We start from the raw sequence: 17,349 nt of genomic DNA, 5'->3' as shown, positions 1-17,349 counted from the left end.
TGCTGATCAATGCTCTTAAATTCATCTGCCTTACTACTCAGACCTCTTGCATAAAAAGATGCAGTTTAGCCTTGATAAGGCACATGGGTGGCATACATGTCCATATCTGCTCTGCTGAACTGACTTAGTTATCCTTCTATGTTTGACTGCACCTGCCCTCCAACTGTACATCTATTCTGTGTCCCATTCCCTTGCCAAATTTGTTTAAAACCTTCCCAACAGCATTGGTTAACCTCCCTGCAAGCATGTTGGACCCATTCCAATTCAGGTGCAACCCATCCAGCTTGTACAAGTCCCACCTTCCCCAGAAATGGTTCCAATAATCTAGGAATCTAAAGCCCTCCCTCCTGAATCATCCCTTTAGCCACACATTCTTCTGAGCTATCCTCCTATTCCTAGACACACCAGCAGGTGGAACTAATCCAGAGATTGCAACCTTGGAGGTTCTGCTCTTTAATCTGTGACCTAATTCCCTAAATTCATATTGTAGGACCTCATCTCTCTTTGTACCTATGTCATCACGTCCAACATGGACCACGGCCTCTGGCTGTTTATCCTGCCCTTTCAAATACCGATCTGTACGACATCCTTGACCCTGACACAAGGAAGACAACACATCATCCCGGATGTCTGCAGTAGCAAAAGCGTCTGTCTATTCCCCTCACTCTCAAGTCTCCTACCACTGTTGCCCTTGGACTCTTGTTCTTCCCCCCTTGCACAGCTGATGCCGTGACCTTGGCTCTGACTGGACTCCTCAGAGATACATTCATTCCCAACATTGTCCAACACAGAGGAATGGTCTTGGAGTGAGATGCTCTCTGAGGCTTCTCTAACTACCTGCCTGCCTCCCTTCCTCTGCCCAGTGTTCTCTGACTGCCTTTCCTTAAACTGTGGGGTGACCATCTCTGAAACAGGCAACCCATGTGTGTTTCAGCCTCACGGATGCACCGTAGTGCCTTCAGCCAACGCTCAAGTTCCAAACCCCAATGCTCAAGCTGGCCAAACAGCAGGTGTAGTCATCCAGTCTGCAAACAGCATATTGGAATTCCCACATGCTGCAAGCCTTACAACACCCAGGACTGAGCTCACCTGACAGAGTTTAAATGATGAACTTCCACAGCACCAATTGCTCTATTCAATATCCCTGCTTATAAATTTGGCAAATGGCCTGAAAGGCACATTACTGAGGCAGTCCCCATTTAATTAGGCTTTGTTGTATTATAATATGTAATCACAGCATTGTCCATCTCTGGAAGGTGCCAACTTTCAGGTCTGGCACTGGCAGCTCTTCTGCTCCTTTCCCAGGTGTTCATTCTCCATCTATAACTTTGAACAGAAAGTACCAGGAGCCAAGCCTCATCCCATTCTCTCTTATGAACAATCACATAGGCATCAAAGGGTTCAAGAGAATTAGTCATGGTCAACTAACACCCAAAAATCTTGTGCCACTTGTAGTCCCTTCCAACCCATCTGTGTGAGGCAGTTGTGATAGTGTACCAACTGAGTTGGATTCTATAAACCCCATTCCAAACTTTCCTTCAGTTAATGTGTGATTATTAAGTGAGAGGGATACTTTAATGAGGGTGAATTTGTTTAGTAAATACTTGTGGAAAGTGAATATAAGTTTGTGGTGAATTAGTGACCCAGTACAGAAAAGTGCCTACAAACAGCAATAACAGACCAGTAATAAACTGGTTTACACATAAAATATTTTAAAACATATGCTCTCAAAATATGGAGCATGCTGGCAAGGAACAGTTAGTGTACTCCAAAGAAAGTGGCAGATCATCTTCTTGAAGGATCTTCTGAATGACTCGCATGGCAACTTCAGAGTTAACCACGTCATATGAGACTTCAGTCAGAAGTAGTCCAAGCCAGGTGCAGAAAGCACATCTCCTTCCCGGAGGATGTTAATTGTTTAACAACCTGGCAGCATTCATGGTCACTTCAGTTCTGTGGATTGCCTACACATTATTAACAGTGTTACTGAATTCAGTTTCACAAATGACATTAGTTGCTATTCCAAGACCACAATTACTGTACTACAATGTTGTAGCACGTTATCACTATTCACTACACTGCTAGGGTCAAAGAGCAATCCAGCACAGATACAAGTCCTTCAGCCCAACCAGTCCATGCCAACCACAGTGCCCACCCATCTAGTCCCAATTTCCTGTGTTCAGCCCATATCCCTCTGAGCGCCACCCCTACATGTACCCATCCAAGTGCTTCTTAAATGACACCGATGTACCTGCCTCAACCACTTCCTCTGGCAGCTCATTCCATACACTCACCGCCCTCTATGTGGGAAAGTTGCCCCTCGGGTCCCTTTTAAATCTTCCCCCCTTCACCCTAAATCTATGCCCCCTCATTTTGGGCTCCCCTACCCTGGGGAAAAGACTGCTACTATCCACCTTATCCATCCCCTCATGATTTTATAGACCTCTAAGGTCACCCCTCATTCTCCTATGTTCCAAGGAATAAAGACATAGCCTGGCCAACCGCTCCCAAAAACTCAGGCCCTCTAGTCCTGGCAACATCCTCATAAGTCTTTCCAGTTTAACCACATCTTTGTCACAATGTCAAGCAAAGAGCGAGCTCACAGAGAACCCAAATGCAGCACACTGGTACGAGACTGGAGTCAGGATACTTCCTCAGAACCAAACGCAGGCAACAACCAGAAGGAATCTTGCCTCGTGGCGCTGAGGTGGCATCCTAACAGAGAAACTGGATATCCTAAGGGGAACAGTGAAACCAGGACTGCTCTAGAGTTGCCAGCTCTAAGCAGCCAGGAGACAAAGTATACCCAAAGGTTGACCAATACTCTGGCAACTAGTGCTAGTGAAACCAGGGTTCTTATGCTAGTCTCCTGATAGGGCTCAGGTGTGTGTTGTTATGTGATTAGTAATGCACAGAATCCATGTGCTGCACAACAAGGCACCATCAATGGAGCCGAATCGAGGGCCAGCACTCGGAACCATGACAGTCTTTCCTTTAACAGGGTGACCAAAACTGTATACAGTACTCCAAGTGCGGCCTCACCAACCACTTATACAACTGCAATACAATGTCCCAACTCCTATACTCAGTGCCCTGACTTATGAAAGCCAACGTGCTAAACGCCTTTTTCACAACCCTGTTTACCTGTGACTCCGCTTTCAACAAACTATGCACTTGTACTCCTAGGTCTCTCTGTTCCATTACACTCCCTCGTGCCCTACCATTTGTTGTAGCAAAACAGAGAGAGACACCATTCCACAAGGGGGGGGGGGGGGGGGGGGGGGATAAAATCAAAGGGTGGCTGTGCTATCTGAACTCACACAGTTTCTTCCAATAGATACAGTAAGCATTGGCATAGGATCAGCAGCAGGTCCCCTTTGCCAAAGACAGTACATGGGGTGACTGAGAAAAAGATAATGGAAATAAACACTATCTGCATTATTAAAACAGCATAAGGTTTTCAGTTTTTCCTGACCAAGACATATTTACCCATTTCTTTTTTTGGAACAGAAACAGACATCACCTGTAGATTTTCTCATATTATCAGATTCTGGCAGCCCCAAATAAAGCCTAATGACTATTACGTATCAAGATTGTGACTTTATCATAGTTACAAAATGAGCTGAGAGTCGATCCAGTTTATGACAAGTGTTTGATATCATCCCTATATAAATACTAGGCCATGCAGTTGAAATCTTCTACACCGCACCTACCATAATGTTGCGACTGGTGATTTTAGCAAGCCTTGCCCTGCTTGGTAAGTACAGCTTCATTTATTTTGCCTATCAACAGAGTTGCTATTTTTCTAATGTCAGAAGAAGCTATGGTTGTTACTGACCAGAAAATTAATGAATCTTCCATATATATCCAAACATACCAAAAGAGTTGAATTCTTGAGGTGAGAGCCACTGGCTTTGACTTCAAAGGAGCATTTAACCAAATGTGGTGTTGAGGCATTCATTTCCTCCACCATCGATTGACAGTATCTGCACTACAGTTACTTGCTTAGCTACTCTGAGGCAACCTCCCAAACCTGCGACCTCTACCACCAAGAACTATTTGTGGGAACTCATGAGGATTGCTGGCCCATGATTGCTCAAAACAAGGGAGTATCTGGGATGGCACTGAGAACCCCAGGTCTGTTGGGAACACACAAGTCCTGGTGGGTGGCACAGTGGCATAACTAGTAGAGCCACTGCCTCATAGCCCCAGTGAGTCAGGTTCAATCCTGACCTCAGGTGCTGTCTGTGTGGAGTTTGCATGTGCTCCCTGTGACTGTGTGGATTTCCTCTGGGTGCTCTGGTTTCCGCCCACATCCCAAAGACGTGCAGGTTGGTAGGTTAATTGGCCACTGTAAATTGTCCCCATTGTGTAGGTGAGTGGTAGAATCTGTGGAGAATTAACAGGAACATGGGGAGAATAAAATTTATGTTAGTGTGGAATTAGTGCAAATTAGTGCTTGATGGTTGGCATGGACTCAGTGGGCTGATGGCCCTCTTTCTGTGCTGTATGACTCTATGACTCTGAGAAGAGCAAGGGCAGAGTTGTGACTTTGATTAAGGCACACAGAGACCGGAGCTGGAGATGTAATAGGTCTTTATTCAGCACAAGCTGACACTCAGAGGAGGCTTTGTGAGAGAATTTCTGATAACCCCTGATTATAGTTGCTACTTCCTAACAGGCAACTGGTGTTTGGGGATCCTGCAGATTCCCATTCAAACTACATACCATTCCGACTCGGAAATATATCACTGTACCTTCAACACTCAGTCTAATTTCTGGAACTCCCTCCCCAACAGAACTGTGAGTATAAATTAACAATCCACTCAGTCAGGGCACCAGACAGACTGTAGCAGTTCAAGAAGGTGGCTCACTACCACCTTCTCTAGGGGTGGGCACTAAATGCTGGCTTTGCGAGCAATGCCCAGATCCCAATAAATAAATAAATGTCAGGCAGTTGCCATTTCCAATACAAATGAGTTATGTGAAGCATAACTCTCAGTAAGGAGTAGTTGAGCCAAATGTAGACTTGAAGTAATTGACACCAAAGGCAGCACCTTCAGGAAATCTAGCAGGTCACATCACCAGTCCTGCCTCCATTTGAAATGGGTGAGCACAAGAACTGCTCGTCCACACTCCAACAGAAACTCCAATGCATCATAGAACAAGGTGAAGCCCTAGAATAACTGAATCCTGTCAAATTTTCCACATTCCCTGTTACCTAGCCAGTCCAAATCTGTCAAAAACAATGCAGGTCCGTGCAATCATGAACTAGTTTTTAGATTACAGCCAGAATCTGAAGTGTAAGTGCACCCTCTGCTGTCTGCAAGGTTCTTGTAGGACAACCTCCATTTAGCTGCCAAGGGAAACAAGTTCATAGCACAAAACTGTCCAAAGTGAGTATAAATGGACAGTCCTTTCAGACAGGGCACAGGCATAGGTAATGTGGAAGCCAGAAATATTGGATTAGGTTTTTCTGAAGCTGGGATAGGATGATATATATGCATTTAACATGTGGGCTTAAGGATCTGGCTCACACAGAGCTGGGCCACTCCATTCATGTTCCCCACCCTATTACCATTCCAGCAGCCAATATCCTGACATTGAAGAAGAGCCAATAATTTTTACTTAGTCTCTTTTATTTGCTTGTTTGGCTCAGCTGATTTTCTTAGGACTAGAGAGACTGTTTTTAGTGCTGTTACCTCATTGTGCATATTATATTGCAGGAGCAGGACATGATGATGGAGGTTCAACCTAGTAACAACATTTATTCACATAAAGAATAATCAGACATGGAATGAGTTCCCAGTGTAATTTAAGAGCAAATTGCATACAACATTCAGACCTTAGGCTGTTTCCTAGTGGATGAACTTGATGGGATAAATGGTCTTCTTCTACAACTATCTTTTAATCTTGTAACTCATAAAATAAGACAAATTGAACAGTTCTACAGGTTAATGATTTGACCTGACCTGCTCTGGGAGTTATTGAAGTTTGATTTTTCACATTGTTAATGGGATACAGTGCCTTTTATAGATTAAATTTTAAGACAGCACAGTTCTCTTGGTAAGGATTGTAATGAAAACATTTCATTTTCTCAATGTATACAGGGCTCTGTTCTGAAGACGAACGAGTCATTGGAGGGTCTGAGGCAAAGCGCAATGCATGGCCATGGCAGGTGTGAATGATAAAACTTTTCCTCTACAACAACATGATTATAAGCTCTGTAAAGTCCCAGAGAATGAAAATATTTGTATTAATAAGCCTCTTCATCAGTTTCCCCATTTTCCGAAATACTCCCACAACAGTAAAACATGGGAAGCAATAGGAACTTTGAAATAAATTTCAAATAAGAAAGAAATATGACCAAATTATTTTCATATAATTTTCAGTGACTTCATATCTCTTTCCATCTGCAGTCATGAAAAGTAAATAGATATCAATGCTTTTTTATTGTAAGCAATATGTAATAAAGTCCAGTAAAATTCACTAAATTAACGATTATATGCTCACCTAATAAACACATCCTATTCATTGTTACTGAATATTAATCAAGAACAGGATTCCTAGCTGGTTAACCCAAGGGCTTTGAGGCAACTTGCATCTCCCTTACCGCTAACTGAAGCCAGCTAACTCAGCACAAGCCTTCTTTGTCTACATAAACCAGTATCTTCCAACATTCTCTTGTGTTCACAGTATCTTCTTGGGTAATTTGACAGGATAGTTGAGTTCCTTATTACCTGCATAGATATTGAAAATATTGCTGCAGATTCCACAGGACATAAAGTCAACCACCAGTAACAACTATCTCTCCTCGAAATCCCAGGCTGAATGATAATTTTACCCTTCCAAAGAAATCTCAAAGATAAGCAAAGTAAATAGCATGCAAGTTGTATCTCATCAAATCTTGATGTGATTCACATTCAATAAATTATTTTACTGTACTGATATGAAGACAAATGTCTGTAAAGACCAGGAGCAGAAATTTGCTTTAGATGGAAGTGCATCACCTGTCTGTAGTAGTTCTACTAGATGTTTGGGAGTACTGAAGATGATGGTGAGGAGTATAACAGCCAATTCAATACAGTCCATTTTGCCCAAAACAAATGCCTACCATTAATTCAAACTTAGGTTTTTATTTGAGGGAGCAACACAAATCAATATTTTTTGACATTGGACTATTTTTCACACTGATTTTCTTGCAACATTTTCTGCATTAATATGAAGCTCTGTGTGTTTTGAAAATATGATTTTAACATACAGCTAGTCCAATCATTTTTCTCTTTAACAGGTTTCCCTTCAAGGTTTAGCTGGTTACTGGTACCACACCTGTGGAGGGACTTTAATTCGCCAGAGATGGGTGCTGACTGCTGCTCACTGTGTGGACAGGTGAGTGATTTTGATTGGTATGATTTGTCTCTTAAACCTATTCCCTGAGTTCAGCCTGGACTGCTGCAGGTGAAGAAAAGCTAGTCAAAGCTAAAAGAGCAACATAATCCAGGACCCCTTTAAATGTTTATTAATGCTGAGTAAGAGCAAGCACTAGAAACAACATAAGATACAGTAAAACTCTGTTACTTTGGCATGCTTGGGACCGTGGTGGGTTTCAAGGGAGCGTGGGTAAAAGGGCTCCTGTCAGTTTCAAGGGAGCACGGGAAACATCACTGGCGTGCAGGGTCCAAACCAGCAGGATTTCCAAATAATTGGACAGCGGATTATCAAACTTTGACTGCATTACAAGAAACAACCAAAGATTACGATATAAAACACTGCAAAATACCACGCACGAATATGACTTCTGTACTCCAACAACTTTATGCAGTTTTAACTATTGGCTATAATTGTAATTTCAACTCACGTACTTCTTTCTAGCTCAGACTCTCAGCACAACTCACTCTGATGATCAAAGAAGCTTGTTTCCTCTGTACAGGTGATCAGCCCTGTCCACAGTTTCTTTGCAAACCACCCTTCAACTTTAAATATTATTCTGCGCACCACTCACCCAGGCAATCAATCAGAGGAGTCTGTTCCTGTGTATAAAAGTGATGAATCCTGTTCACAGTTTCCTTGCAAGTTAACCAGACTTGCCCTGAACCCTCCATATTTTATAATACAAAAAATCATAACTGTGATAATTTGATCAATGCAATCTTCCCCCCATGATTTTGATTATATTATCTTTATCTTAATCTTGCCGGTTTGTTATATATCTATGAAATGGTTCCTTTTCAATTCTGTCTCAGTAAATTAGTCTATTTGTCTCTCAGAGGAAGGCAATTCTGTTGAATGTTTTGACCATTATCATGTTGAGGTGTTCTGATGAGAAAAGTTCTGGGCTTATCAGTATTTTGAAAAGTTCATTAATGAGTTTCACTCCAGCAAGTAGCTGAGCATCAACATTTCCAAAGGCTTTTGGGGTGAATCCAGTCCTTGCAGAACCATGGGTGTTAGTTCTTTGTAGATTTATAAATTTCAAGGCAAGCCAGACCACAGTAGTTCAAAGACAGTTCAGTTCCTTCAGCTAATGCCTGTTTTAAAAGTTCATTTAAAAGCCCATTGGTTCCTCAGGGCATGCTGAGATATGAAGCTTTGTCAATTTTTACATATTTTGCTGGTTTATTTTGGGTGAAATGCATTCTTGCCGCAGGATTAGCTGCACACTTTTTGACACATTAACAGCAGGGTTACTTTGAGTGGCAAACATTTCCAAGTCTGTGGAGCTTTCACTGCAATTTGTGCAAATATTCTCAAATTGTTCTACCTTTGTGGCTTTGAAATCTGTGTTTTAGTGTTTTTTCTGAAGCATTTGATTCTTTCCATTTCCTTCCCTTTCTCCAGTTCATTGTCTTTCCAATCTGACCATCCTGAATACTTCATAAGAAGGTATCACCATGAGAAAAGGCCATTTGGCTCTCAAGTTCATTCTTTCTACTGACATCTAGTCCCTGATTAAAATCTTACAAACTTCCAATAGAAGCCTTGAGGGATTTATGCACTGGGGTAGAGTACAATTTTCAATAGTCTACCCTATAAAACAATGATTCTTATTTGCCATCTCCAACAAATTTTTAACAATCTTTCATGCTTGCCAACAAAAAATACTGCAAAACCTTTGCAACTGAGAACCAAATAAAATTAGTTACTTAAAAAATAACAAATAAAAGTGAAAATGTGCAGTGCCCACCATTATAAATGAGTAGCTGTGTGCTAGCAAAATAACAGAAGTGCCAGTGTCTCTCTAGCTACCTTATGAGATTCTTCTTCAGTGATCTTGACCCTCTTTTTGACAAGCAAGAAAAAATCTAATTCTGTGCTCGAAATTCTTGCATGCTTGAAAATACAGGATAGAATGGTGGGGTATAGGGAGTCATTAGTTTCATCCAACAATGTGGAGAACTGATTTTTTTTTAATGTGTCTGTGCATTAGTGACATAATTCCTGGGCCTTGTGCATGACCATGTCAAGTAACCATGTGCTACTTGCAGAGTCAAGTGAGAAACATGCACTTTAAAGTGTCATTTCCTATTCCAGTGAGAGCCTAGTGGCAGTTCTCAACATTATCTGCTACTTCAAGCAGTGGTAATGATTTGGGGCAATTTGGTTTCAAGTGGCAGGTTGGAATAGGTATCTCAGACAGAACACAGCATACAGTACAATGATTGGTGGGTTTGGGCTTGATCCCAAAGATATATAATGTCCTTACCTCTAACACTAAAGACATTGGGAGCATTGATGAGGATTCCACGGCTTGGTTCAGTGGCAGACTGGTTCCATGTCACTGGCTCAGATAAGGATGGGCCCTTTATTTTATGCAGGAGCAGACGTCCATCATCCTGTTAGAGCATCTTCTGTATTGAGACCCATGGTGTTTCTTCAGTGCAAATGAGTTCTCAGTTGTTGCAGCCACATCATCAAACATAATGTGCACACCAATTGACACCACTACTTCACACCCAGCAATTCTCCACAAAAGCGTATCAAATGCATGAAAGACTATGACAGATTTACCATTGCATTCTATGGGAAGTACCATTGTTTTTAACAATTGATTTTCCACTTCAAAACTCTTGCACCGTACATAAAAACCATGGCATAACAATAGAATTTATGGCCTTTGTTAAATGAAGCCATCTGCTTCCCACATCACCTATCCACCCTTGCCAATCCCTTTTGTTTGAAATGACTTATCATTTTGTTTATCAACAGGTTAGATGTAACATACCGTGTAGTCTTGGGTGATCACAACCTTTATGAGAATGATAACACTGAACAGTATATTTTGGTAGAAAATATCATCATCCATGAAGGCTGGAATGGGGATCTTGCAGTTGGGTATGTAATAATATATTTTAGGTAAATGAGTATTGTGTTGACATCAAAGTCATTTTAAAATCTAGTCTATTACAGCCACTACTTTAAGAAAGATCACAATCTTGTAAATACACCATAACTCAATGGTAACTTTGTGTTGGCTAAAGAGAAATATATATGCCCATACATAGATTGATCAGTAGTGTTCACTAGTCACACAGGTACCACATTTAACGTCAGTGTCACTGGTGACACAGGAACATTTCTGTGTGTGTGTGTGTGTGTGTGTGTGTGTGTGTGTGTGTGTGTGTGTGTGTGTGTGTGTGTGTGTGTGTCCTTTAAACAGAACATACACACACTTACTTCGACTTTAAGAACCTGCTGATACTCATCACCTACACTGATCATCAACACTTTCACTGAAGCACATGAGAGGATGCGCCTTGCATTCAACATCCACAAGACAGAGGTTCTCTACCAATCTGCCCCACTGCACCACACTGTTCAGGGTGACAACCTGGAAAACGGGGACCACTTCCCACATCTCAGGAGCCAACTCTCAGCAAAGGCAGACATAGATGATGAAATTCACCACTGCCTTCAATGCACATGTACAATGTTGGTCAATTGAGGAAAAGGGTATTTGAAGATCAAGATATCAGACCTGGCACAAAACTCATGGTCTATTGAGTAGCAGTGATCCCTGCCTCTTCCAGATGTCACTGCAGGCATCTTAAGACATTGGAAAAACACCACCTGCACTGTCTCTGCAAAATCCTCCAAATTCACTGGAAGGATAAGTTAACCAATGTCAGTGTCCTCTCCCAGGACAACATCTCCAGTACTAAGACCCTAGTTACACTCAATCAGCTATGCCTCGTCACTCACATGCTCAGCACCACACTCCCAAAAACAGGCATTCTATTCTGAGCTCTGTCATGGAGAGGGATCACCAGGTGGACAGAGGAAAAGATCCAAGAATGTGCTCAAAGCCTCCGTGAAGAAATGTAACATCCCCATTGACTCCTGTGAGTCTCTCTCCCATGACCAAACAAAGTGAAGAAGGAGCAATCGGGATGGTATTGAGAACCTTGAGTCCATGCATAGGGAGCACACGGAGGCCCCGCGTAAGTGGCGGAAGAAGCAGACCAGCTCATGAACGACCTACCCACCCACCCCATCAGTCCCCACCTGCCCCATCTGTGGAAGAGACTGTGGTTCACATGTTGGCCTCATTAGCCACCTCAGAACCCACAAAACCGGAGTGGTTGCAAGTCATCCTTGATCCCAAGGAGTTGCCTGTGAAGAAGAAGATGCGGGTACATAGCACCATGTACGAGGTAACAGAGGGTGACTGCAGTTTGAAGAACAGTATTCAAGAAAGGAGGGGTGAACAACAAGGAAAGAGTCTAAAACCAAGTGTAATCTTAATTATACAATGTTTCACATAACACTGTATAGATAGAACTGTGCTGGGTGATGCCTTAAGATATATTTGTAATATGATTTTAAAAATACAATACAAACACTTATGCAGAAAACTCCTTTTTTAATAGGAATGACATTGCGCTGCTTTACCTGGTGCAAGATGCTGTCCTAAACCAATATGTCCAGCTTGGAAAATTGCCCAATGAAGGAGCTACTTTACCAAACAACTACCTATGTTACGTCACTGGCTGGGGCTACACAAGAAGTAAGTAATATGGGAATCATGTGCATTTGTGCATCTTTTACTTATTCATAAATGGATGGCTGATGGTCAGCATTGACTTGATGGCTTGTTTCTGTGCTGTATCTCGATATAACTCTGTCATAAAGTTTTATCAGAAAACAAATGCACTTTGAAATGCAAATAATAACCAGGATTTTCATTTTCATCACAACAGGTAATCTGCCCATGGCAAGGATTTCTAACCTTGTGGTCTTTTGCATTTTTCAGAAGGGCTCACTGGCCTCTGTCAGGGAGTTAGCCTGGATGATTCACAGAGATTGGCCTTCACATAGAGTAGTATAGAGTGGTCAACAGCTTTGTACTGTTCTCTCGGCAATTAATATCACACAGACTTCGTTGCTATTTAAAATACAACAGCCCCTTTCTTTTCTCACAGTGATACAGAAGTAGTTATCTCTCATGCCCAGCAGTGCTGTAGCATAAATTGCAAACAGAGCATCAGGGTTATGGTCATGTCGTGGTTACATTAATGGACTAAATATCCAGAGGCCTGGAGGTGCAAGTTCAAATTCCATAACAACAATTGAGTAATTTAAATTTGATTAATTAAATAATATGGAATGAAAAATTAGTAACATAAATTGTGAGCATGAAACTACCAGATTTTTAGAACATAGAACAGTACAGCACAGGAACAGGCCTACAATGTCTGTGCCAACCATGATGCCAAATTAAACTATTCCCATCTGCCTCCACATGATCCATATCCCTCCACTCCTGACTTGCATGTGCCTATCTAAAAGCCTCTTAAACTTCACTATTGTACCTGCTTCTACCACCTACCCAAGCAACACATTCCAGGCACCTACTACTGTCTGTGTAAAAAAACTTGCCCTGCACATCTCCTTTAAACTTTCCTACTCTCACTTTAAAGTTATGCCCACTAGTTTTTGACATTTCTACCCTGGGAAAAGGACTCTGAAAATCTACCCTATCTATGCCTCTCATAGTTTTATAAACCTCTATCAGGTCTCCCCTCAGCCTCTGAGGCTCCAGAGAAAACAATCCACTTGTCCAGCTTCTCCTCATAGCTCGTACTCTCTAATCCAGGCAGCATCCTGGTAAACTTCTTCCGCACCCTCTCCAAAGCCTCCACATCCTTCCTGTAACGGGGTAACCAGAGCTGCACACAATATTCCAAAAGCAACCTAACCAAAGTCATGCGACATGACTTCCTGCCTCTTATACTCAATGCCCTGACCAATGAAGGCAAGCATGCCGTACGCCTTCTTTACCACCCTATCTACTCAGGGAGCTATGGACTTGGACTCCTAGATCCCTCCATACATCAATGCTCTTAAGGATCCTGCCATTTACTGTGAACATTCCCCATACATTTGACCTCCCAAAGTGCAACACCTCACAGATACCGAGATTAAACTCCATCTGCCATTTTACTGCCTGTACACGCAATGACATTATCCACAACTCCACTAACTTTTGTGTCTTCTGGAAACTTAGCCCATCTACATTTCCGTCCAAGTCATTTATACATATCACAAATAACAGGGGTCCCAGCACTGATCCCTGCGGAACATCACTGGTCACAGACCTCCAGTCAGAATAACACCTTCCACCGCTGCCCTCTGTCTTCTATGGCCATGCCAATTTGAATGTAATGTTGTTAAAAACCCATTTGGTTCACCTATATCCTTTAACTAAGGAACTATGTCATCCTTACCTGGTCTGCCATTTATGTAGCTCCATACTCCAGCAACATAAACTGCTCTCTGAAATGTTCCAGGAAGCCATTCAGTTCAAGGGGCAATTAGGGACAGGTAAAAAATTCTGGCTTTGTCAGTCTCACATGAATTAAGTTAAAAGAAAGGCCACCAAGCAGCAACCCTTGTCTTCACTTCTACGCTTTTTGTAAAAATCTAGCTATATATTTTTCATCCTGTTTGAAGGTCCTTGTGGTTTCTCAATTTTAGATTGGGTATTGCTTGTTTTCGTAAATGCCTAAAGTAAACCAAAGTGATCACCCCAAGGCTATAATTTCCTTAAAGCTCCTTGCCCTCCAATGGTTAAAAATATGGCTAATGTTGACCAAAATAACCAGATAATGGGTGAAAACCATCAAATGGGCTTCAATCTCCTTGTCGATGTTCCCATAAACAAAAAGGCAATAGGGTGTGAGATTACTGTCCAAAATATTATGTGAACTATGATAATGATTGAAAAACATGTAACAGTAACACAGGATTTCTTCTTGTGATACAGACAATGGAGTAGTTAGTCCTACTCTTCAACAAGCTCCTATCCTGGTTGTTTCCTATGATGTATGTTCACAACCTGAATGGTGGGGTAACTATGTCACACGAAACATGGTGTGTGCTGGAGGTGACGGCATCGTTGCCGGTTGTCAGGTAATAACCTTAGGTACTCTCTTTCAATGGGAAGAAGACGTGGGCACTTCCGAGTACTACAGTTACAATGGAAAGCCTCCGTGCCAAAGCTGCATTTATTCTTTTCTATTCAATTCTCATTTTCCCTTTTTGCTATCAACACAGGAACAGATGAATGTGCAGGACTGGAAAAGACCATTATGGCCCATCCAGCAAGTCCCAAAGTTTGAACAACACCATGCACACCTCTATCTCTCATTAACTTCAACTGCTTCCCTTATCAAATATTCCACTATCTCCCTCTTGTTTTTACTGACACTGACTTCCCAATTGCTTCTTCGGAGTGCTGGACATAGTTCAGTAGTCACACAGTTGTCTCAGAATATTGTGGATTCCAGTTGCACTCCAGAGACTTGAACATTTAATCGAGGCTGGTACCAAGTGCTACACTGAAGGAGTGCCACACTCCTGGGGGTATCCTCTTTCCACTCAGCCATTAAAATGAGGCGTTGTCTGCCTTTGCAGGTGGATGTAAAAAAACCCTTGACTATTTTAAAAAGGAGCAAGGGAATTCTCCCCAGTGTTCTGCAGCAATATTTATCTCGCAATTAAAACAAATTACCTGGTCAATATCACATTTCTGTTTCTGTGTGCAAACTGGCTGCAAGGCGCTTTGGGATACTTTGAGGTTATGAAAGGGCCAATGTAAATGCAGCTTTCTTGTTATTTCCTGTATTGTCCTTCTCTTGCTGTCAGCCATTTCTTGATCACAAGTCGCTCCTTCTTTCACTTCCATTTTCTTGTCAAATATTTTTCTTTATTTCCCCAATACTATTTTTCCTCTTTCTTGGTTCCTTCCTCTTCTATTTTCTTTCTTTCTATTTCTCCTTGATTTCAATTTCCTTTATAAAATTAAATAATATCTTTTATAAACGAGTATGAGAGATTGAAAATAACCGTTTTACCGATTTTCCTCAAAGGGAGATTCTGGAGGTCCTCTAAATTGTCAGCATGATGGTACATACTATATCCATGGAGCCACGAGCTTTGTAGCTGCAGCAGGATGTGACACATACATGAAACCAACGGTCTGGACCCGCGTCTCAGCTTATATCAACTGGATCAATAATGTATGTTAACATTTGATTTTTATCATAATTTTATATTCTATGCAAGATGCTACTGGATAAATATTCTGATTTAGCACACCTTGCACGGGGCTTTGCGTGATGAGATCATGGGGCACATCTAGGTTTTGGCTCCCTTAATGATTATCGATCCATTTAAATCTGGAGCTCCTGTACTTACAAAGAGGGAAATGGATTGGGGGAGATGCAGAGATGCTAATTGACACGAAAATCACATGCAAACAAGGGAAATACAGCCTCTAATAAATTTCCTACCAACACTAAACATCAGAGGTGTTGCTAGAGTGAAAACCGAGTTAAATCTCTGGAAAACAGTGTCAATATGGTATTTCCTGTTCTTCCACTGAAGTTACAGTGGGGGTTTGGGAGATCCTTGTGGAAATTCTACCCACCTCCACCTCACACAACACATTTATAATTAGAGTCAAGTTCCTATTCAGACTCAAGTCTAACCAGTTCAGAAAAATTAATGACAATCATGTTTGATTTTCCAGAAAATTGCCTTTTATTAAACGCTGAATTACAATGGACAACGTGCAACTCACAACGGAAACATTTAATTCCACAAATTGGATGGAGATACAGCACGAAAATAAAAAATAAAATGCATCATTTTTCCTATTTGTTGCCTCTTGATATCAATACATAATTTACAAAAAGAAGATAGGGTGCTCTGCACCCTATGAAAGACATTCTCTTTGTTCTTTTCAACCTTCCTGCTTCTCTGTAACTTATAATGTGCTTGTTTTCTAACTTTTCTTAACTCTGATGAAAGATTATTGGCCTGAAATGTTAGATGTTTCACTCTCCACAGATGCTGCCTAACCTGCTGAGTATTTCCAGCATTTTCTGTTTTTCTTTCACATTTCTAACATCTACAGTTTTTTTTTATTTTTGCTTTTCACGTTATTGATAATACTTCAAATTAAAACAATCACAAAAGTGAGATACCTTTCTGTGACAACAACCAAAAATCCTGAATGGCTCAAACGAATGTGAATGTACTCATTTTAGGTCAAGACTGCAGTATCAAAACCGATTATGAAGGCTGAGGGCATCTCCTGTCTCCTGATTGTAAACTGAGCTTCTGCACTCAATCAACTGACTCTTGTGGCCAAAGTTATGGAATGATTGTGCAAAAAGGGAGAATGTCAGCCTAACCTTAGCGGTGGGCTAATTATTGGAATTATTCTGAGGGACAGTGTAAATTATCCTTGTTTAGAAAGATTAATCGAGGGCAGACAGTGTGTCATGTTTGATTAGCAAATGAATTTTTAAGGTAATAAGGAGAATCAAAGGGTGTAGCATGTTTGACATAGTTTACATTTATTTTTAACCAAGGTTTTTGACAAATTTTTGGTAGATTCAGCAGGCTGGGCAGTGAAAGTTAATGGGATCCAAGGGAAAGTGACAAGTTGGATACAAGGAAGCAAAGGCCAATGCTAATGGGTGTTTTAGTGGCTGAAGGGCTGTTTGCACTGAGGTTCCATACAGATGGTGCTCAGTTCCTTGATTCTCGTGACATATATTAATGATTTAAACTTAAATACAAGAGTCATGAAGTTTGCAGAGTACAAAAAGGTGGCAGTGGGGTTGATAGTGGGAAAGAAACAATACTACGGTGCTGCTAAGTGTGGAGAAGAGGTGAGTCCTTGGAGTGCATGTCCACAGACTCCTGAAATTAGCAGGACAGGTAAATAAAACGGTAAAAGAGGGCATATGGGATACTTCCCTTTATCAGCTGAAACAGGGAATATTAAAGTAGGAATATCAAGTTCAATGTTCTCACCTGAGTGGCAAGGTTCAGTGACTT

General features: G+C 41.4%; 1 protein-coding gene across 1 annotated transcript; it reads left to right on the top strand.

The window, feature by feature from the left end:
• The first annotated feature begins 3,717 nt into the window (after window positions 1–3,717).
• On the top strand, window positions 3,718–16,135 carry LOC127566981 (chymotrypsin-like elastase family member 1). Its single transcript, XM_052009567.1, has 8 exons — window positions 3,718–3,793; window positions 6,126–6,178; window positions 7,292–7,389; window positions 10,207–10,332; window positions 11,868–12,004; window positions 14,264–14,409; window positions 15,369–15,518; window positions 16,031–16,135. The coding sequence occupies exons 1-8, from the start codon at window positions 3,718–3,720 to the stop codon at window positions 16,046–16,048; spliced, it is 804 nt and encodes a 267-aa protein (XP_051865527.1). The 3' UTR covers window positions 16,049–16,135.
• The last annotated feature ends 1,214 nt before the right edge of the window (window positions 16,136–17,349 follow it).

This window comes from Pristis pectinata, chromosome X (genome assembly GCF_009764475.1).
Source record: "Pristis pectinata isolate sPriPec2 chromosome X, sPriPec2.1.pri, whole genome shotgun sequence".
NCBI classification, from domain to species: domain Eukaryota; kingdom Metazoa; phylum Chordata; class Chondrichthyes; order Rhinopristiformes; family Pristidae; genus Pristis; species Pristis pectinata.
This window is presented reverse-complemented; position numbering and strand designations above follow the sequence as displayed.